The sequence below is a fragment of the Capricornis sumatraensis genome, chromosome 16, assembly GCF_032405125.1.
Source record: "Capricornis sumatraensis isolate serow.1 chromosome 16, serow.2, whole genome shotgun sequence".
Taxonomy (NCBI): domain Eukaryota; kingdom Metazoa; phylum Chordata; class Mammalia; order Artiodactyla; family Bovidae; genus Capricornis; species Capricornis sumatraensis.
The window spans coordinates 19,685,299-19,709,206 of NC_091084.1; the positions used below are offsets into that span (position 1 = coordinate 19,685,299).

Genomic DNA, 23,908 nt, shown 5'->3' on the forward strand with positions numbered 1-23,908 from the left:
GCAGCAGCAGCAATGACCCTAAAATCAACCTTGGACTTTTAACTGGGATTTGGGCAGTGAGGGGAAATTGACTTGGAAATGAAGGCAGTAAAAATTGTGACTCCAGTTTAAGATTCACTAGAACCTACGAACAGATTAGGCATTAGCTTCTGGGCCCCTTAGGCCTCCCAAGGCCCTAGGAAGGGCCCTAAGAGCTTTGTTACTTGTAATTTATATTTTTCTCAAAGAGATACCCCTAAATATCCAAAGTTGGATCCACTTGCTAAAACAATGCATAAAGAAACAGTCTGGCTTTGAGATGTGAATTGAATGAATGAATGAGAGCATCTGTGCTTGAGAACAAAGTAGAGTTCAATACTTTTAAGTTTTAAATGGGAAGACTTTATTTTCTAATTCCTTATTCTTAGACAATAAAATCAAATATGGCCTTTGCATGTCACTAAACTTCTATTTTTAACCAATGGACAATCTGAAACAGGTGTCTTAAACTGTCGAGGAGTTACAGACTTTGGTGAGCATCTGATTAAAGATAAAGACATAAAAATACAAACAATTCTGTGTAAATTTTAAGTATTCCAGATTAAAACATCTTTGATAGATCCATAGTGGGTAAAGAGAGTTAAGTAGCAGCTTGCTCTCCCAATTGGTAACATCCTAATTTTACAAGTGCTAATCCAAACTTGGGTCTACATTAGTTTTTGACGGTTTTTATCTAAAGAACAACTCTACACATGGACATCACCAGATGGTTACTACTGAAATCGGATTGATTATATTCTTTGCAGCTGAAGATGGAGAAGCTCTTTACAGTCAGCAAAAATAAGACTGGGAGCTGACTGTGGCTCAGATTGTGAACTCTTTATTGTAAAATTCAGGCTTAAATTGCAAAGGGAAAAGCACCAGGCCATTCAGGTATAACCTAAATCAAATTCAAATCCTTTGTGATTATACAGTGGAGGTGACCAATACATTCAAGAGATTAGATCTGGTAGACAGAGTGCCTGAACAACTATGGACTAATTGTCATGGATCTGGTACCACCTCTATGAACTGCAGACAGGTTCATATTACTGTACAGGAGGTGGTGACCAAAACCATCCCCAAGAAAAGTGAAGGCAAAGTTGCCTGAGGTTGTCTGAGGAGGCGTTACAAACAGCTGAGGAAAGAGAAGTAAAAGGCAAGAGAAAAAAGGAAAGATAGACCCAAATGAATGCAGAGTTCCAGAGAATAGCAAGGAGAGATAAAGCCTTAAGTGAACAATACAAAGAAATAGAGGAAAACAATAGAATGGAAATGAATAGTGATCTCTTCAAGAAAATTGGAGATACCAAGGGAAAATTTCATGCAAAGATGAGCACAATAAAGGAGAGAAACGGCAAGGACCTAACAGATTAAGAAGAGGTGGCAAGAATAACACAGAACTGTGCAAAAACGGTCTTAATGGCCCATGTAACAACAGTGGTGTGGTAATTGACCTAAAGCCAGACATCCTGGACCCTGGGAAGCATTACTATGTATGAAGCCAATGGAGGTGACAGAATTCCAGCTAAAGTATTTAAAATCCTAAAAGATGATGCTGCACTCAACATGCCAACAAATTTGGAAAACTCTGCAGTGGCCACAGGACTGGAAAAGATTAGTTTTCATTCCATTCCCTAAGAAAGAAAACGCCAAAGAATGTTCAAATTACTGTACAATTGCACTCATTTCAAATGCTAGCAAGATTACGCTCAAAATCATTCAAGCTAGGCTTCAGCAGTATGTGAACCAAGAACTTTGAGATGTACAAGCTAGATTCAGAAAAGGCAGAGGAACCAGAGATCAAATTGCCAACACCCACTGGATCATAGATAAAGCAAGGGAATTCAAAAAAAAATCTACTTCATTGACTACACTAAAGCATTTTACTGTGTAGATCACAACAAACTGGAAAATTCTTCAAAGAGTTGGGAATACCAGACCACCTTACTTGTCTCCTGAGAAACCTGTATGCATGTCAAGAAGCAACAGTTAGAACCTGACATGGAATAATGGACAGGTTCAAAACTGGGAAAGGAGTACATCAAGACTGTATATTTTCACTCTGCTTGTTTAACTTATATAAAGAGTACATCATGCAAGATGTGGGGCTGATTGACTCACAAGCTGGAATCAAGATTGTCTAGAGAAATAACAACCTCCGATATGCAGATGATACCACTTTAATGGCAGAAAGCAAAGAGACACTAAAGAGCCTCCTGATGGAGGTGAAAAGAGTGCAAAAGCTGGCTTCAAACTCAACATTCAGACAACTAAGATCATAGCATCCAGTCCCATCACTTCATGGCAGATGGGGAAGAAATGGAAACTGTAGCAGACATTTTCTTGGGCTCCAAAACTCTGGACGGTGACTGCAACCATGAAATTAAAGGGCGCTTGCTCCTTGGAAGAAAAGCTATGACAAACCTAGACGGTATGTTGGCAAAGGTCCATATTGTCAAGGCTATGGTTTTTCCAGTAGTCATATACAGATGTGAGAGTGGGACCATGAAGAAGGCTGAATGCTGAATAATTGATGCTTTTGAACTGTGGTGCTGGGGAAGATTCTTGAGAGTCCCTTGGACAACAAGGAAATCACACCAGTCAATCTTTAAGGAAATCAACCCTGAATATTCATTGGAAGGACTGATGCTGAAGTTCCAATACTTTGGCCACCTGATGCAAAGTGCCAACTCCTTGGAAAAGACTCTGATGCTGAGAAAGATTGAGGGCAGGAGAAGGGAGGACGAGAGGTTGGATGGCATCACTAACTGAATGGACATGAATTTGAGCAAACTCTGGGAGATAGTGAAGGACAGGGAAGTCTGGCATACTGCAGTTCATGGGGTTGCATAGAGTCAGACAAGACTTAGAGATTAAACAACAATCTAAAAGAATGACAGGAAACTTCTGGGTGTACTGAGTTTTGCTATTTTCACTTAATGATAAGTGAGTTTTGTGTTTTTGTTTTTTTTTATTTTAAATTGTGGTTGCTGAAACAGACTGATACTACTTACAAGTTTCTTCAACAGTATTTGATGTTTGAAGGGTAGCAGTGGGAACTAGGAAGGCAGAGACTAAAGAGCCAACTTTCAATGAGCCAGATTTGAAAATTAACACTCCTGGTTAAGAGACTTTAATTCTCGTACCTCTAAGAAAAGGTGGGGCATGGGACTATTTTTACAAGGACTTTTCCTATGGCTGCTAAGTGTAATTATCCTTCCCCCTACTCTACCTTGGCTCAGTGGTAAAGAATCCGCCTGCAATGCAGGAGACACAGGTTTGATCCCTGCATGGGGAAGATCACCTGAAGAAGGAAATGGCATCCCACTCTAATATTCTTACCTGGAGAATCCCACAGACAGAAGAGCTCAGCGGGCTGCAGTCCTTGGAGTCACTAAGAGTCGGACACGACTGAGAGACTGAGCACGCAAACACACTCTACCTTACCTCCTCCGTTCTCAGCAGATGACTCTACTTTGAGAAAATAAGCAAAGAAAATAAGACTTTCAAACATGCACTTTCATAACCTGCTTCTCTACCTCTAAACTTTACCTCTGGTAATGCACATCTTCATTGGCCTACCTATCTCAGAGGAAGGGCTGCCTCACTTCTACTCAAGACCAACTGTTTTTATGCTTTCACTGAAGTGCTTCTGTGTTTTCCATCAGGATACTTAACATTTAGTACATCTTCCAAACATCCTTCCATTGATTATTTCCTCCTTAGCCTACAACAGGGGTTCTCAAAGTTTTAGTCCACAGACCAACAGCGTTATCATCACTTAAGAACTTGTTGGAAAAGTGAAGTTCTTGAGCTCCACCCCAACCATTCAGCGTATGGGGGGCCATGGAGCAATCTGAATTTTAATAAGCCTTCCAAGTGAGGCTGATGCACTAAAGTTTGTGAATCACTGGCTTACAGACATGTTCAAGTATCCACCATCCTTAAAAAAAAGTTCTCCCACTACCTTGGTCATGTTATGACCTTGTTTTCCTCCCTCCATTTTCTGCTAAACATCTTGAAAGAATAGTACAGTCTGTCTCTATTTCTTCTACTTATTACTCATTGACGCATGTCCCACTGGTCCTCTTGCCAAGGTCATCAGTGACCTCCTATTGCTTAATCAGAAGTTCATTTTCAATCTTCCTTTTACTTGATCTCCTTGCAGCATTTGAACCTTGAACACTCCTGATTGTTAATTTGTTTCATCTCTTGACTTCAGATTCCATTCTCTCCTGGTCCCACATGTATCTCACTTAGCTTTCTCATTCTTTGGCTCTTCCTCTACCTGCACACCCCAGAATTTCATTTCCATTTCTACTCACTGAGCTACATGCTCTTCCTGTGTGGTTTTATTTACCTCTGTGGCTTCAACTTCTATCTGAATGTTGATGTGCCAGACTGTCTCAAATCGCTCCCAACTGATCAATGTGTATTTTCAGCTATTTCTTTTTTTTTTTCCAGCTATTTCTTAAACGTCTCATCTTTTGTCACAGACTTGCTCCACTTAATAACTGTCTCCATCTCCCAGGTTAGCAACCATCGTGTAACTGATTATTGCTCCCCTCCCTGTACCATATTATTGATTCTACTTGTGTAGTATCTCTAGAACCTGAGCTTTGTATTCACTTCTACTGTATTCATTGAATGAATAGGAACATTTCATAGTATGCGTATACCAGGCGAAGTAAGTGGGGACTAGCTGTTGGGTTGTTTCTTGGCCTGTGTTTGGAAGTAGACTAAATGTACAGAGTGGTAAGTAGTGGTCAGTAAGATTGTTTGCTTTAAATCCGTGGCATTTCTGGACCACTGGCCTAGGTCTAATTTTTTTCTTGTGTTCATATCTCAATGGCTGAGGCCTAAGACACCAACAGATATGAATTGAGTTATTCCTTTTAGCCTATGGCTGAGGAGCTACCCCAATCTAAAACATAGAAGATTTTCATAATTTAAAAAATTTCCCACATTTTTAGTGCAGTTCCTTGTTCAATGGGGACCCACTGCTTGTAAAATTGAAAGGCTTGGGAGCCACTGTTGAGCAGACCAAACCATCTTCAAAGGTGGAGGAACATGGAACAAGCTCAAAAGTCATTCTTGAGATAAGTAGGATTTCTGTCTTTAAATCATTAAGAATTTCCTAAAATATCTTATTTTGTATCTTTTTGTTCTAAATTCCAAGATAAATTATATGAAAGTTACTTCTAGGAACTCGCTACTATTCTGCATCTTCCTATCGTAATCATTTTCTTAACTCAAATACACGTTAAATGACAAAAATAAACTTAATAATGAGTTTGATATCCTTTATTCAAGAGAAAACATGAAGTTGCCATGGATTAGGGGAATAGAGTGCCTCACAAGCAGTGGACCACTCTTGCTGAGGGATTTGGGGCAAGAGCAAGTTTTATAGAGCTTTAGAAGTGGCAGCGTGGAAACCACATGATTGGCTCGGTGGTCAGAGATTTCCTTATAAGGCTATTAGGTCAATCAGGGAATAAGGAAAGAGTATTTGGCTTAATTGTCTGAGGTTCTGAAAGTTATTAAAAATTCTTGCAATTGGGGATTTTCTGGCTTGATATACTCTATTTCTGGGCAAGTGGAGCATTTACAGGGACATGAATATTATCTAAGTTTCAGTTTGCTGATTTGGCACCCGAGGCAGGAGTAGCTTCACACTGGGCTTAGAAAACTGTTTCAACAATGGATTACAAACATTTCCAAAGGTCTGATAAAGAAGCTTTTGGCTCTGTCCTTCCCAGGATTTCACAAAATGTGGGTTATGGGTTATATAAATAGAAAAGATAAGGACTGCTTTTCTATGGCAGCCATAACTAAGTACCACAAACAGAGTGACTTAACACAACAGAAATGTGTTTTTTTGGAGTTCTGGAGTCTGGAAGTCTGAAATCCAGGTGTTGGCAGAGTTAGCTCTTTCTGTAGGTTCTAAGGGAGAATCTATATTCCTTGCTTCTCTCCCAGCTTCTGGTGGTGGTTGGAACTCCTTGGTGTTTCATTTTTTGTAGGTTAATCACTCCAATCTGCCTCTTCCACATGGCCCTCTCATTTGTGCGTGCCCTCTCTTGTTATAAGGACATCAGTCATTGTATTTAGGACTATGACCTCATCTTTATTACATCTGCAAACCATGTTTCTGAATAAAGTCATTCGCAGGCAGGATTTGTGGGGGACACTAGCCAACCTAGTACAACGAGTTATTCCAACAGACTAACTATAATAGAAGTTACTTGTTTGACTGTGCTAGGTCTTCCTTGGGCATGCAGACTCACTAGTTGTGGTGCCTGGGGGCTCTAGAGCATGTGGGCTCAGTAGTGGTGATGCCTGGGCTTAGTTGCCATACGTGAGATCTTAGTTCCCTGACTAGGGATCTGCACTGGGAGCACAAAGTCTTAGCCACTGGACAACTAGGAAAGTCCCAGAAGTTACTTGTTATAGAAGAATTGAATTAGAAGTGAATAGCAAACATCCTTGCATTTTGAATCTAACACTCAGATTTTTCTAAACTCTTAAATTTTTGTTATTTTACACTTTGTTCCCTGTTACAGAACTATTGTTCTAATGTTTCTAAAACTAAATTATACTTCTACAAGAGCACCCTGGGTCTTATGACTATAGTTATGGATGTTTGCAAAGAGAAAGAGGCCAAAAGGTTTATTTTATCAATATTGATAGTATACTTTCCAAGACATAAATCTCCACCTAACTTTTTCGCTAGGTTAACAACTGTAGTTAACTTAGAATCTAAGATGAGGTACATTTCAAAAGATGTTGCTCTTTGTTAGTGACTCTGTGTCTGAACACTGTTATCTACTGTGACAGGAATAACTCAAAAGTTATAAATTCATATATAAAAAAAGCTTTAATTCTCTTTAAACTGAACTTCATTGTTTTCTTTTTTAATTATCAAAAGCTTTATTTGTTGTAAAGCAATTATCATTCAATAAAAAATAATTTTTTTTAAACTTTATTTGTGCAGTTAAGCGGTAATGCCCAATAAAAACAAGCCAGGGCCTTGACTCAAATCTTAAAACTGCAGAATGGAATGGATTCACATTGTGCAAGCTGTAGATCAGTCTGTGATTCAGAGGTTCTTACTGTGCCAAAGGCAGCATTGGCGTGAATAGTAACCTGTCCAAAGTTTATGGAATAAGACACAAAGAAAACCAAAGCCCCAGTCTTGAAAATTCTTGTCACTTGCCTTTCCATATTTTATTTTGGCTTCTTTGTTATTATTTAGTTGCCAAGTCATACCCACCTCTTTGTGATCCCATGGACTATAGAGGAGCCCACCAGGCTCCTCTGTCCATGGGATTTCCCAGGCAAGAATGCTGGACTGGGTTGCCATTTCCTTCTCCATTGACTTGTTTTTATTTAAGCGCTTCATTTCTGTCTCATGAAAGAAACCTTAATCTAGTCATTTTCACTTAAACTCGGTCAAATTCAGTCATCTTTTAATACATTCTAGGTTAAAGGTTGCTTTGAAGATTGTTTGCTTCACCTCTTCTATCCTGGGCGTTATACCATCCCAGTCTGTCTCATATCCAGCATGGTAATGGCTCCAGACTTGTAGGGCCCAGTTTCCCAGTAGTGGAGCCTCTCGAGGATCATCAGCTCCAGTTCAGCTAACTTCTGTACTCTTCACAGCTATAACAGAAAAATCATCCATTTAGCTGTTTGGGGGTCTTTTGGTGTCATGAGGACTTTCTGTAAGGCTACTTTAGGCTCCTCATATCCAAACACCCTAAGCAACCACCTCAATCTTCCCTTTAACCTTGAGTTCTCATGTGGGCTACTTTTTCAGATAAACTGGTTTGAATCAGGGAACAGATCATCTCTCCCTCATAATCCTGAATGTATCCTGTGTGTGTGTGTGTGTGTATGTGTGTGTGTGTAGAGGGGATGGTTCTGTCACATTCCCCTGTGGTTGGACTTTAGGAGGAGACAGGGATCATGGCCTTTTCTTGGGGATACTCATCAGTGGCTGATCCTCCCTCTGGCTTCCTCTCCAGCTCTAGCCTTTCTCTCCTGAATTCTACTTAACTAGTATTGGGTAGGGGTAGGAAAAATGGATTTCCAAATATTTCTTGTCTTCTACCTGAACTGTGACTTCAGAATTTTGGAATAAAAAATTTAGCATCCTGTTGTCTGTTTTCTTTGGATCTGCTTCCCCTCAGGGCAGTTATTGCTTCATATCCAAGGTGTGAATGAGGAATTATCACAGGTGTGTAAAGAAGTGGACGTGGAGAGTGCAGCATGGCTTAGCTCACAGAGTAATCTGGTTCTCTGACACCTTTCTTTTTATAATTCTTGCTCCATCTACTCTGATAAGTCCTCCTCCACCTAAAAGTAGGTGTTCCCCCAAATTTTTTTCTCTGTAGACTCTTTGGATAATTTCATCTACCTAATACCTTCAGTAATTACCTCTCTGCCCTAAATCCCAATTTTATGCTTTAATCCTGAATTGGTTCCCAGTTAATGTTTTTTGATTAATGTAAATAAAGCTCAGAATTAGCTTTTATTTACTTAGGTTCTAAGTGTAAAGCACTCAAACGTTTACACTTTCGTTGCAGTGATTTTCCCTATTTTAAAAAAAAAATTGACTTTTCAAAATCCTAAACTCTTAAATGAAATTATTAACTACATTTTGGCCTTCTGCTCATATTTGTATTGAATCTGCTCATATTTTGAAGTTTGAAGGAGTTATCTGTTGTAGTTCAGGAGTATATTTGCTATCCTTCTCTCCCAACTGCCCCTAAGTCTCTTTGAACTGCTCTAGAAGTCATCCTGTCCAACATAGAGGCAATATTTCCTGATAGTGCTTTTAATAACAGAATTGCAAAGTCAAAGTTGACCCACTGTGCTTCTAAGGGAATTCTTCTAAGGCACAGCTAATGTAGAGTTAAGAGCTTAGTCCTGGCAACCAGACAGTCCGGGTTCAGATTGTAGCTCTATCACTAATTACTTGGTCTGTGACCTTGGACAATTTATATAACTTATCTGTTTCTTTATAGAAATGTGAGCAATAAAACTCCCTAATTCATGAAATATTTGTGAAGATTAAGTGAACTAACCAGTGAAAGAAATCCCCCATACTTAGAAATATGTAAAGAGCTATTATTATAACCAGTCATCTTTTGCTATTTTTCCATATCTAGTTATCAGCCTTGGCCTTTGTTTATTAGGCCAGACTAGCTGTTTAATTTTTTGAGTTCTTTAAAAATTCAACTTTTTCAGATAAAGATAGGATATATCTTGTACATTTCACACACACAAACAATTAAGGAACTGGTACACATTGTAATGATTTCCTTTCAACAGCTATTAAAGCAGTAGGTGTGACAATGTTTGTGCTTGGCCTAGAGTAGGGTCAGCAAGAGAGGAGACTTGAGTGTGACATTCAAAGGAAGGAAGCAGGATTTGATAGCCTATTGATATACAGAGTCATCACACCTCACTCTAAGGGACCAACCTTGGGTGACTGGGGAAGTTAGGAGTGCTGTGTTTATTTATTACTATGTAAAAATGATCCCAAAATGTAATGGGTTAAAACAATAGCCATTTATTTTCTATGTTCCTGTGGATCATTAATTCAGACAGGGCACAGGAAGGGATGGCTGGTCTCTGCTCCACGATGTCTAGGGTCTCAGCTGGGAAGTTTGGAGTCCGAGGACTGGAATCATTAGACAAACTTCTTTATCCATATTTCTGTCTAGACCTAGCCTGGGAGGAGAGAACACAGACCCCACCTCTAATTGGAGGAGTGAGCATAAGTCATATTGAAAGAAGAACTTGTATGGTGAGCTAATTGTATGATTAGGCCATCCAAGATGGCCATTCTCTTGCTGGCTGTACATCCCCTTCACAATCAGACCCTGCTTCAGCTACATCCTACTCACCTGACTGATCTTGCCTCTTAATCATAGAACCTGATCAGTAAATGCCTACATAGTTGCCCCCACCCCAGCTATTGACTGTTGTAATCTTTAAATCAGAACAACTTCACAAAGATGGTTTATCAAAGGGGCAGTGAGGGTTGTGCTCTTCTGCTGGTTTCCCTTCTGCTGGTAACCAATGAGCCATCCTGATATCAATTTTCTCTGTAACAATTCCCTCTTCTGACGGGGAAGACTCTTGCCACGGCCAACCTGCCATCTGCCACACATAAGAGTGTGTCTCTGTAGAACCCTCTTGCTTCTGGTGTAAGTAAGATTCCTTATCCAATAAACCATTGATGTCTCTCTTGCTAACTCTGTGTTCCTTCCATCTTGAGGCTGAGCAATTAAAAGGCTTTCAGTGCTGCCGGGCTCAGGTCAACCCTAACTTTAAGTGTGGTCAACTTTGAAAAATACAATCTCCCACTTGTTACAAAACCTAATTAAGGGTGGGGATTTTACTTTAGGAAAAACGTGGGTTTGCCTTGCGGTAAGTAAAGTCCTCGGGATACTCCTATCTTCTGCGTAAAATAAATATAGAGAATTCCTTGGTCCGCCAGTGGTTAGGACTCTGCACTTTCCCTACTAAACGTCTGGCTTCAATCCCTGGTTGGTGAACAAAGATCCCACAAGAGGCACAGACCACGCCCCCCCCCCCCCGGGAAAAAACCCCAGACAACAACAACGACAACAACAAAACAAAAGAAATAGAAAAAAATAATAAAGGAAAATAATGTTACAAAGTAACAAAGTTTTGCTTTCTCCAGCTGAAGATCCAAAATTAAGCAATGGGTTCCCCAAAAGCCAGAATAATCATAGTTAACAGTATTATCATTCTCTGGAAATATGTATAAGAAAGCAATACCACATAATGATTCCAGTCCAGACCCCACCCACGCAATCATGGACAAAAGAACATTAATTTCTTTGTATCTGAGCTATCTCATTAGTTAAAGAGTAGATAATAACATGTAATTTATGGAGTTTTGATGAAGGTTAATATAGCTAATTGTTCAAAGTCATTAATGTTTTCTATTTCTCTTCGTCCTCCTACTTAAGCAATTGAAAAATTATCATAAGTGAAAAGCTAAACTGGATTGCTTAAAAATATTTTCATAAATTTCCTTTGTGCTTTGCGTGTATAAGTGAGAAAAACAGGCTCAGGTTACACATAAACCACGGGCCTCAGTCAGAAGTGGCAGGAAGCCAACCCAGCGCCACGTCAGGCAGCTTTTGCACAGGCGCCTCCGCCGCTCGACGGCTCCAGCGCCAGGCCCCGCCCGACCCCGCCTCCGCTGCCGGCCAATGGCCGCCGGCCGTCGCCGTCCGCGGCTGCTATTGGAAGAGGCGGTGCAGCGGAAGGAGCTGAGTCGGGGTCGCGCCGCGCCGCGCCTGCCTGCCGTTCTAAGCCGGAGACAGAAGTCGGAGGTCATGCCTGTGTTAGCGGCTCTTCTGCGGCGCGGCGCGCGCGGGCGCGGCCTCCTGCTTCAGAGGCGGGTGCAGGTGAGAGGGGCTGGGACTCGCTTCGTGAGGTCTTGGCTGCGGCCGCGCGGCCGGAAAGAGCCCTCAGTGCCGGCCTCGGGAAGACCTCCGCCCCCGCCCCGAACCCTGCGCTCGCGTCCTGAAGCGCAGGCTCCTAGGCAGCGCTTCCATTCGCCGCGGCCCTGTCGGAGTGTAGACGTCGCTTTCTAGTGTCAAAGCGTGCAGGTGTTTTGACGCGCAGAAAGGTCCGGGACTTGGTCTCGACCTTGCCTGACGGGTAGCGAAGTCCGGTAAAACTGCTTCCCAGCTGTTTTTGGAAACATATCTGTGAACGTTACTGTCAAGAGGTTTTAATTTGATGCCGTAGGTAGTCATTTTGGGCTTACAGAGTGATAAAAAATCGATGTGTCAACTCGGAGCAACTTGAGACCTATTAGGGAAAATAAATAGCTTCTCGGTTTCTTGATGCGTAGCGCTTACGTACCAAGGGCGTCCAAAGCCTTGTTTCTGTTCTGGCTAGTTGTGCTTAGGAAACACAGGAGCGACAGCCTTGGAAGAATCTACTATTTTCCATCCATCAGAGCAAGCTAGCTCGCATCACAGGTTTAGGGTCTGGCAAAAGCCAAGGAGTAGGTCTAGAATTTCAGGGTGTGGTTGTGAGGCGTGACTTTTCTAGTTCGGTTGGAGCAGTAAAGTTTGAAATCTAGTTCTGTTGTTAAGAGTTTGAGTTTGACTTAAGTCAATGAGGACCGTTTATATGTTTGTTATTGTCGTAGTTAGAGGCCTAGGACGATTGAAGTGGGGGGAAATCGCAAGAGATTGTGAAGAATAAATATAGAACTTGTCAAATGCAGAGTGAGAATGGAGAACCAAGGGAAAAGGAAAAGTCTAAAATTAATCCTGGGTGACTGAGATAATAGAAGTCAGCATATCCTGAGTTTTAAACCAGAGTTTACTAGGTGAGTTAGGTGAAAATAGGTACGTAAGTTTGTAAAAAAACAAAACATAAACGAAGTGCGGAACCTTCTTAATTTAGTTTAATTAACAGCTCAAAATCAAACACAAATGTTGCTGATGAGAAAAATGAAGATTATATAGAGTGTGAGTTGTGGTGTTCATTTATTACTTAAGTGGTCATATACTGAAGCATGGAGATACAGTTTGTTTTAACAGGATTTTCAGTATTCCGTGCCATTTTGTGGAATGAAAGGTAATCTCTAACCTATTAACTGGCGCTTTCTCGTTTGCCTTCGAAAACACACAGATCTCCCTTAATCGGCAACAAACTTTTATGGACTTAATCAGAGTTTTTTGCTTTCCAACTGGAATTGCTTTTTTCTTATGGTCAAAAGAGTAGTCCTCCTTGTCACCCTTGTTTACATCCATTTCCCTTTAAACCTCTGCAGTTAGATTTCTAAACTACTCAACTGAAGGATATCAGTGCATTTCATTTCCTGTGTTTCTTCTTCTTGACCTTTCTTTATACTATATTTGACAATGTTAATGGGGCTTCCCTGGTAACTCTGTGGGACTTCCCTGGTAGTTCAGTCCGTAAAGAATCTGCCTGGAATGCAGGAGACGTGGTGTTCAATCCCTGGGTCAGGAAGATCCCCTGGAGAAGGAAATGGCAACCCACTCCAGTATTCTTGACACTGTTGATTATTCCCTCCTTGAAATTCCTGTCTTGCTGTTTTGAACCGAGTTAATTTTCTTTTTTTTTAACCTTAAGCTTTTTATTTTGTGTTGAGGTATAGCCAGTTAACAATGTTGTGGTAGTTTCAGGTGAAGAGCAAAGGAACTCAACATTGCATAGAGGTGTATCCATTCTCACCCAAAGCCCACTCCATCCAGGCTGGCACATAACGTTGAGCAGAGTTCCATGTACTACACAATAGGTCTTTGTTGGTTATCCATTTAAAATATAGCAGTATGTACATGACCTTCCCAAAGTCCCTATCTATCTTCTCCCGCCCTCCCCACAGAACTATAATTTATTTTCTAAGTCTCTGAGTCTTTCTGTTTTGTAAGTAACTTCATTTGTATAGTTTTTTTTTTTTTTTTAGATTCCGTGTATAAGGGATGCCATATGATATTTCTCCTTCTCTGACTTACTTTTAGGTCCATCCACGTTACTGCAAATGGCATTATTTCATTCTTTTTAGTGGCTGACTGATATTCCATTGTATGTATGTACCACATCTTCTTTATCTCTTCCTTTGTTGACAGGCATTTAGGCTTCTTCCATGTCTTGGCTATTGTAAATAGTGCTTCAATGAACATTGGGATACGTGTATCCTTTTGGATCATCAATTCCAGGAGTGGAATTGGAGGGGCATATGGTAGTTCTATCTTTAGTTGTTTAAGGAACCTCCATACTGTTCTCCATAGTGGCTGTACCAATTTACATTCTCACCAACAGTGGAAGGAGGAGTCCCTTCTCTCCATAACCTTTCCAACATTTGTTGTTTGTGGATTTTTTGATGATAGCCATTTTGACTTGTGTGAAGTGATATCTCATTGTAGTATTGATTTGCATTTCTCTAATAACTAGCAACGTTAAACATCTTTTCATGTGCCTGTCTTTTTGTCCTCTTTGGATAAATGTTTATTCAGGTTGTCTCCAGTTTTTTGAGTGGGTTATGTTTTTTTATGCTATTTTTAAGCGTCCTAGGCTGTTTGTAAATTTTGGAGACTAATCCCTTAAAGGTCACGTCACTTGCACTTTTTGCCCAGTCTGTGGGTTGTATTTTCATTTTGTTTATTGTTTCCTTTGCCGTGCAAAAGCTTTTGAGTTTAAGTAGGTCCCATTTGTTTATTTTTGCTTTTTTCCCCCCATTATTATGGGAGATGCATCAAAAAAGATGTTGCTGTGAGTTATATCAGACAGTCTGCCTATGTTTTCCTCTAGGGGTTTTACAGTGTCCAGTCTCACATTTAGGTCTCAATCCATTTTGAGCTTATTTTTGTATTTGGAGTTAAGGAATGATCTAATTTCATTTTTTTACATGTGACTGTCCAGTTTTCCCAGCATCATTTGTTGAAGAGATTCTTTCCGACGTTGTGTAGAATTGGCTTTGTCATAGATAAATTGACCATAGATGCATGGGCTTATTTCTGGGTTTTCTATCCTATTCCATTGAGCTATATTTCTATTTTTATGCCACTGCCATACTGTTTTGATGACTTGTAGCTTTGCAGTATAGTCTGAAGTTAGGAGTCTGAGTCCTCCAGCTCCCTTTTTCTTTTTCAACATTGCTCTGACTATTTGGGGTCTTTTATGTCTCCATACAAATTGTGAGACTTTTTTTTCTAGTTCTGTGAAAAATGTCATTGATAATTTGTTAGGGGTTTCATTGAAGCTGTAGATTCCCTTGGGCATTAGTCATTTTGACAGTATTGATTTTTCCAATCCACTAAAAAGGTATATATTTCCATCTGTGTATATCTTTAATTTCTTTCATCAGCATCATATAGTTTTCAGAGTACAGGTCTTTTGTCTCCTTAGGTAGCTTTATTCCTAAGTATTTTATTCTTTTTGATGCAATGGTAAATGGAATTCTTCTTGAATTTCTCTTTCTGATCTTTTGTTGTTAGTGTATAGAAATGCAACGGTTTTCTGTGTATTAATTTTGTAACCTCCAATTACCAAATTCATTGATGAGTTATAGTAGTTTTCTGGTGGCATCTTTAGGGTCTTCTATGTATAGTATTCTGTCATCTGCATGCAGTGACAGATTAACTTCTTTTCCAATTTGGATTCCCTTTACCTCTTTTTCTTCTCTGATTGCTCTAGCTAGGATGTCCAAAATGATGTTGAATAAAAATGGTCCTTTTCATGTTTATCTTGTTCTTAGTCTTAGAGGGAATGTGTTCAGCTTTTCACCACTGAGGATGATGCTAGCTGTAGATTTGTCATGTCTGGCCTTTATTATGTTGAGGGATATAGCCCTTATGCCCACTTTCTGGAGAGTTTTTATCATAAATCGGGGATGAATTTTATCAGAAACTTTTTCTGCATCTACTGAATGATCATATGGTTTTCATTCTTCAATTTGTTGATGTGGTGTATCACATTTATTGATTTGGGGATGTTGAAAAATCCTTACATCTCTTGGATGGATACCAGAGATCATGATCTCTGATCATGGTGTATGATCTTTTTAATGTATTTTTGGATATGAATTGTTAGTATTTTGTTGAGGACTTTGGAATCTATGTTCATCAGTGATCCTGTCCTGTAAATTTCTTTTTTGTGGTATCTTTGTCTGGTTTTGGGGTGATGGTGGCCTCATAAAATGAGTTTGGAAGTTTTCCTTCCCTGCGACTTTTTGGAACAGTTTCAGAAGGATAGGTGTTAACTCTTCTCTAAGTATTTGATAAAAATTCTCCTGTCAAGCTGTAGGGTCCTAGACTTTTGTTTGTTGGGGGGTTTTTAATCATTGTTGGTTTCAATTTTAGTGCTTCTGATTGGCCTGTTTATATTTTCTGTTTCTTCCTGGTTCATCCTAGGGGACTGTACCTTTCTAAGAATTTGTCCATTTCTTCCACGTGTCAGTTTTATTGGCATACAGTGTTCGTAGTGGTCCCTTATGACCCTTGGTATTTCTGGGGAGTCAGCTGTAGCTTCATTTTCAATTTTACTGATTTGAGTCCTCTCCCTTTTTTTTGGATGAGTCTGGCTAATGGTTTATAAATTTTCATTATCTTTTCAAAGAACCAGCTTTTAGCTTTATTGATCTCTGAGATTGTTTTCTTTGTCTCTGTTTCATTTAATTCTGCTCTGATCTTTATGATTTCCTTCTTTCTACTAACTTTATGTTTGTTCTTCTTTCTCTAGTTGTTTTAGGTATAAGGTTAGATTGTTTAGTTGATATTTATCTTGTTTCTTGCAGTAAGATTTTATTGCTCTAAACTTCCCTCTTAGAACTGCTTTAGCTGCATCCCATAAGTTTTGGACCATTGTGCTTTCATTTTCGTTTGTCTCTAGATTTTTTTGTTTTTCTTCTTCTTCTTTGATTTCTTCAGTGATCCAGTGGTTGTTTAGTAGCATACTGTTTAGCCACCAAGTGTTTGTGTTTCTTAGAGTTTTTTTCCTTGTTTATTTTTAATCTCATAGTGTTGTTGTGATCAGAAAAGATGCTTGATATGATTTCAGTTTTCTTAAATTTACTAAGGCTTGCCTTGTGGCCCAGCATGTGGTCAGTCCTTGAGAATGTTCCTTGTGCACTTGAGAAGAACGAGTAGTCTGCTGCTTTTGCATGGAATGCTCTATAAATGTCAATTAAGTCTAATTCATCTAAAGTGTCAATTAAGGCCTGAATTTCCTTATTGATTTTCTGTCTGGATCATCTGTCCATTGATGAAATTGGGGTATTAAAGTCCACTCCATTATCATGTTACTGTCAGTTTGTGCCTTTATGTTTGTTTGTATTTGCCTTACATATTGAGGTGCTCCTATGTTGGGTGCTTATATATTTATAATTGTTATATCTTATTCTTAGATTGAACCCTTGATCATTATGTACTGTCCTTGTCTCTTATAGCAGTCTTTGTTTGAAAGTCTATTTTGTTGGATATGAATGTTGCTGCTCTAGCTTTCTTATGATTTCCATTTGCATGAAATACCTTCTTCCATCCCCTTACTTTCAGTCTGAAAGTGTCCATAGGTTTGAGGTGGGTCTCTTGTAGAGAGCCTATATATGGGTCTTATTTTTTTTATCCACCCAACTATGTCTTTTGGTTGGTGCATTTAATCCATTTACACTTAAGGTAATTATTGATGTGTATGATCCTACATACATAGGACTTCTCAGGTGGCTCAGTCAGTAAAGAATCTGCCTGCAATATGCGAGACCTGGGTTCTATCCCTGGGTAGGGAAAACTTCCTGGAAGAGGGCATGGCAACCCACTCCAGTATTTTTGCCTGGAGAATCCCCATGGACAAAGGAGCCTGGTGGGCTGCAGCCCATAGGGTCACAAAGTGTCAGATGTGACTGAGTGACTAAGCTCACATAGCACACAATCCTGTTCAGTTCAGTCATGTCTGACTCTGCAGCACCATGGAATGTGCATGCCAGGCTTCCCTGTCCATCACCAACTCCCAGAGCCTGCTCAAACTCATGTCCATTGAGTCAGTGCTGCCATCCAACCTTATCCTCTGTTGTCCCCTTCTCCTCCTGCCTTCAGTCTTTCCCGGAATCAGGGTCTTTTCCAATGAGTCAGTTCTTCACATTAGGTGTCCAGAGTATTGGAGCTTCAGCTTCAGCGTCAGTCCTTCCAGTGAGTGTTCAGGACTGATTTCCTTTAGGATTGACAGGATTGATCTCCTTGAAGTTCAGGGGACTCTCAAAAGTCTTTTCAAACACTGCAGTTCAAAAGCATCAATTTTTTGGCACTCAGCTTTCTTTATGGTCCAACTCTCAGATCCATACATGATTACTGGAAAAACCATAGCTTTGACTATATGGACCTTTGTTGGCAAAGTAATGTCTTTGCTTTTTAATATGCTGTCTAGGTTGGTCATAGCTTTTCTTCCAAGGAGCATGTATCTTTAATTAATTTCATGGCTGCAGTCACCATCAACAGTGATTTTGGAGCTCAAGAAAATAAAATCTGTCACTGTTTCCACTGTTTCCCCATCTATTTGCCATGAAGTGATGGGACAGAATGCCATGATCTTAGTTTTTTGAATGTTGAGCTTTAAGCCAACTTTTTCACTCTCTTCTTTCACTTTCATCAAGAGGCTCTTTAGTTCTTCTTTGCTTTCTGCCATTAAAGTGTTCATTTGTATATCTGAGGTTATTGATATTTCTCCTGACAACCTTGATTCCAGCTTGTGCATCATCCAGCCTGGCATTTCACACAATGTACTCTGCATATACTTTAAAAAAGCAGGGTGACAATATACAACCTTGACATAAACCTTGTCATTATTAGTGTGTGGTCATGAAAATGTAGCAGTTCTTCCATGATGGGTGATGTTGCATCTTGAAAGCCTAGCTGTATGGGATATGCCATATGAGATGTACGGGATTTTCACCTGTAATTTAATCTTGACAAGGTTATGTAATGTTTTACTAACATCTCGTTTATTGAGAGAGACATAATGGCTATGGTGTTGGCTTGAAACCAATTTCAGGGGGTTCGATTCCTTCCTTTCTTATTTTAGGTTAACATATGTAGGTTCTTCAAATGTGTGATACGGTGGAGGGCATCCGTTTAATCACTCTAAATTCGTTGTGGTCAGGTCTACAGCTAGGACTTCTCGTTTAGATGCGAATGCTTCTCAGATGATGAAAACTATTAGTATTACCGCTGTTAGTGAAATAAATGAGCCTATAGATGAGATGGTATTTCATATTGTATATGCGTCTGGGTAATCGGAGTATCGTCGTGGCATACCGGATAGTCCTAGGAAATGTTGTGGGAAGAAAGTTATGTTAACGCCTACAAATATAATTGCAAAGTGGATTTTGGCTCATGTATCGTTAAGAGTGTAGCCTGAGAATAAGGGGAATCAGTGTACGAACCCTCCCATGATAGCGAATACAGCCCCCATTGATAGCACGTAGTGGAAATGTGCGACCACATAATATGTGTCATGGAGGACGATGTCGAGGGAGGAGTTAGCTAGGACAATTCCAGTTAGGCCTCCAACTGTAAAAAGGAAAATGAAGCCCAGGGCTCATATTATAGCGGGGGATCACTTGATATTGCCTCCGTGGAGCGTTGCTAATCAGCTAAAGACTTTCACTCCGGTTGGAATAGCAATAATTATGGTAGCTGATGTGAAGTAGGCTCGTGTATCGACGTCTATTCCGACTGTAAATATGTGATGGGCTCATACAATAAACCCCAAGAATCCGATTGATATTATGGCTCATACTATTCCTATATACCCAAATGGTTCTTTTTTTCCCGAATAGTAGGTTACAATGTGGGAGATTATCCCAAACCCAGGTAAAATGAGAATATATACTTCAGGGTGTCCAAAGAATCAAAATAGGTGTTGGTATAAAATAGGGTCCCCTCCTCCTGCCGGGTCAAAGAAGGTTGTGTTTAGGTTTCGGTCTGTCAACAGTATTGTAATGCCAGCTGCTAGTACAGGGAGTGAGAGTAGGAGTAGCACGGCAGTAATTAGTACGGATCACACGAATAGGGGAGTTTGATATTGTGATATTGCGGGAGGTTTTATGTTGATAATAGTTGTAATAAAATTAATGGCTCCTAAAATTGAGGAGACACCAGCCAGGTGTAGAGAGAAAATGGTCAGGTCTACTGAGGCTCCTGCATGAGCTAAATTGCCTGCTAGAGGGGGGTATACGGTTCAACCTGTTCCTGCTCCGGCTTCAACCATAGAGGATGCCAGGAGTAATAGGAAGGAAGGGGGGAGGAGTCAAAAACTTATGTTGTTTATCCGGGGGAATGCTATATCGGGGGCTCCAATTATTAAGGGAACTAGTCAGTTGCCAAAGCCTCCAATTATAATAGGTATTACTATGAAAAAGATTATTACGAATGCGTGTGCGGTTACGACTACATTGTAGATTTGGTCGTCTCCAAGTAGAGTTCCGGGTTGGCCTAGTTCAGCGCGAATTAGCAGGCTTAGGGCAGTTCCTACTATGCCAGCTCAGGCACCAAATAGGAGGTAAAGAGTGCCAATATCTTTATGGTTAGTTGAAAATAATCAGCGGTTGATGAACATAGGTAAAATGGCTGAGTAAAGCAATAGACTGTAAATCTAAGAACGGAGGTTTAATTCCTCTTTTTACCAGGCCCTGTAGTGAATAAAACATATTGAATTGCAAATTCAAAGAAGCAGCTTCAATTCTGCCGGGGCTTCTCCTGCCTTTTTTTTTTGCGGCGGGAGAAGTAGATTGAAGCCAGTTGTTTAGGGTGTTTAGCTGTTAACTAAAATTTCGTGGGGGTGGAGCCCACCAATCTAGTGAGGATTTAGCTTAATTAAAGTGGTTGATTTGCATTCAATTGATGTAAGATATGATCTTGCAGTCCTTATCAGGAATTAAGTAAATTATACTTGCTTAGGGCTTTGAAGGCTCTTGGTCTGTTTAACCTAAATTCCTAATTTAAGGTTGAGAGGATTGGTGTAAGTGGTAGTAGTATAGTGGATAGTACGGCTATTGTTGGTAAGAGGATTATTCGTTTTGTAGTTGAGAATTGTCATTTTATTTTTATGTTATTTGTAGAAGGAAATATTGTGAGTGCGGTAGAGTATGTAAGTCGTATGTAGAAGTATAGATTTAGTAGTGCTGTGATTGCTATGAAGGTGGGTAGAATGATATTGTTGTTTTTTGTTATTTCTTGGATAATTATTCATTTTGGTATAAATCCGGATAGTGGAGGGAGTCCTCCTATTGATATGAGGGTGACGAGGGTTAGAACTGTTATAATGGGTGCTTTGTTTCATGTGTGTGATAGTGATAGGGTGGTTGTGGTTGAGTTGGCTATGAATAGTATAAATATAGTGGAGGTTATGATGATGTAGATAACTAGGTTTAGTAGTGTTATTGTTGGATTATATAGTAAGATTGCTATTATTCAGCCTATGTGGGCAATTGATGAATAGGCTATGATTTTTCGTAGTTGGGTTTGGTTTAGTCCCCCTCAGCCTCCAATTATAATGGATAGAATTGATAGGGTTAAGATTAGGTTTAGGTTAATGGATGGGAGAATTTGGTACAGTACTGATATGGGTGCTAGTTTTTGTCATGTTAGTAGGATTAGGCCTGAGGATAAGGGGATACCTTGTGTTACTTCTGGAACTCAGAAATGGAATGGAGCTATTCCTAGTTTTATAGTGAGGGCTATAGTTATAAGTATAGAGGCTGTTGGGTTGAATAGTTTTATTACAGTTCATTGGCCTGAGAATATTAAGTTAATGATAACAGCTATTATTAATAGTATTGAAGCTGTTGATTGAGTTAGGAAATATTTGGTTGATGCTTCTGTGGCTCGTGGACTGTGTTTTTTTATTATAATGGGAATGATGGCAAGTATATTTATTTCAAATCCGATTCAGATGAGTAGTCAGTGGGAGCTGATCATAACAATAATGGTTCCAAGTATGACGGTTGATAGAATGATAATAAAGATGATTGGGTTTATTAGTACGGGAAGGATATAAACCAACATTTTCGGGGTATGGGCCCGATAGCTTAATTAGCTGACCTTACTATTAGAATTTGGTGTATTTGGGAGCACGAAGAGTTTTGGGTTCTTAGGAGTAGGTTCGATTCCTATAGTTCTAGAAATAAGAGGGCTTAAACCTCTATTATTTACTCTATCAAAGTAATTCTTTTGTCAGACATATTTCTTATGTTTGTGGGGGGATGCTTGATAGGAGGATGGGTAGTGATACGTGTCATATGCATAGGGCTAGTGTTAGTGGTAGGAAGTTCTTTCATAATAAGTGTATTAGTTGGTCATAGCGGAATCGGGGGTAGGATGCTCGGATTCATAGGAAAGTGGTTGTAAGTAGTAGGGATTTAATGGTGAAGTTAATTGTGTAGAGTTCTGGTAAGTATGGGTTGTGAAATGCTCCTAGGAAGAGGGTTGTTGTGAAAATATTTATTATGATGATATTTGCATACTCTGCTATGAAGAATAAGGCAAATGGTCCTGCGGCATACTCTACGTTAAAGCCTGATACTAGTTCAGATTCTCCTTCGGTGAGGTCAAATGGTGCTCGGTTTGTTTCTGCTAGTGTTGAGATGAATCATATTATTGCTAGGGGTCATGCTGGGAAGATTAGTCATACTTGTTCTTGTGTAATAATTAATGTGGAAAGGGTAAAGGATCCGTTTATTAGTAAAATTGACAGTAGGATGATAGCCAGTGTTACTTCGTATGAAATTGTTTGTGCTACTGCTCGTAAGGCTCCGATGAGGGCATATTTTGAGTTGGAGGCTCAGCCTGATCAGAGGATTGAATATACGGCTAAGCTTGATATTGCTAATATGAAGAGGACTCCTAAGTTTATGTTGATGAGAGGGTGAGGTATGGGTAGGGGGATTCATATGGTTAGGGCTAGACTTAGGGCCAGGATGGGTGCTAGGATAAATATTGAGATTGAGGATGTGGCGGGTCGTAGGGGTTCTTTGATGAAAAGTTTAATTGCATCGGCGATAGGTTGGAGGAGGCCATATGGTCCTACAATGTTTGGGCCTTTTCGGAGTTGCATATAGCCTAGGACTTTTCGTTCGACTAGGGTGAGGAAGGCTACAGCTAGGAGAATGGGAATAATAAGTATTAGAATATTAATTATAAGCATTTTGTTAAGGAGAGAATTTTGTTAAGGAGTCCATTGTTCCATGTCCAGTTCTAATTTTTGCTTCTTGACCTGCATACAGATTTCTCAGGAGGCAAGTAAGGTGGTCTGGTATTCGCATCTCTTGAAGAATGTTCCACAATTTGATGTGATCCACAAAGTCAAAGGCTTTAACCTAGTCAATAAAGAAGATGTAGATGTTTTTCTGGAACTCCCTCGCTTTTTCTGTGATTCAGCGGATGTTGGCAATTTGATCTCTGGTTCCTCTGCCTTTTCTAAATCCAGCTTGAACATCTGGCATTTTTTGGATCATGTACTGTTGAAGTCTATCTTGGATAATTTTGAGCATGACTTTGCTGTTGTGTAAGGTGAGTGCAATTGTGCTGTACTTTGAACATTCTTTGGCATTCCCCATCTTTGGGACTGGAATGAAAATTGTTTCTAGTCCTGTGACCACTGCTGAGTTTTCCACATTTTGCTGGCACACTGAGTGCAGCACTTTAACAGTATCATCTTTTAGGATTTGAAATAGCTCAGGTGGAATTCCATGACTTCCCCTAGCTTTGTTCTTAGTGACGCTTCCTAAGGCCCACTTGACTTCACACTCTAGCTTGACTAGCTCTTGGTGAGTGATCACACAATTGTGGTTATCTGGGTCATTAAGATCTTTCTTGTATAGTTCTTCTGTGTATTATTGCCACCTTTTAAAAAATTATCTTCTGCTTCTGTTAGGTCTATATACCATTTCTATCTTCTATGTGCCCATCATTACATCTTTGCATAAAATTTTTTCTTTTTATCTGTAATTTTCTTGATGAGAACTCGGGTCTTTCCCATTCAATTGTTTTCCTCTATTTCTTTGCATTGTTCACTTAGGAATGCTTACTTGTCTCTCCTTGCTATTCTTTGGAACTCTGCAATCAGGTGGATATATCTTTACTTTTCTCTGTTTCCTTTCACTTCTCTTTTATTCTCAGCTATTTCTAAAGCCTCCTCAGACAACCATTTTGCCTTTTTGCATTTTTTTTGGGGGGGTGGGTTTTGATCACTGCCTCTTGTACAAGTGTCAGGAACCTCATCCATAGTTCTTCAGGCACTCAGTCTATCAGATCTAATCCCTTGAATCTATTTGTCATTACCGCTGTATAATCATAAGGGATTTGGTTTA

General features: G+C 39.8%; 1 protein-coding gene across 1 annotated transcript in view; it reads left to right on the forward strand.

The window, feature by feature from the left end:
- Nucleotides 1–11,365: 11,365 nt before the first annotated feature.
- The window catches only part of ACAT1 (acetyl-CoA acetyltransferase 1), a 34,533-nt gene continuing 21,990 nt past the window's right edge, over nt 11,366–23,908 (forward strand). Inside the window, exon 1 of the mRNA XM_068988525.1 lies at nt 11,366–11,474. Within this exon, the coding sequence (XP_068844626.1) occupies nt 11,403–11,474 (72 nt within the window). The 5' untranslated portion in view covers nt 11,366–11,402. The remainder of the gene's footprint in view (nt 11,475–23,908) is intronic.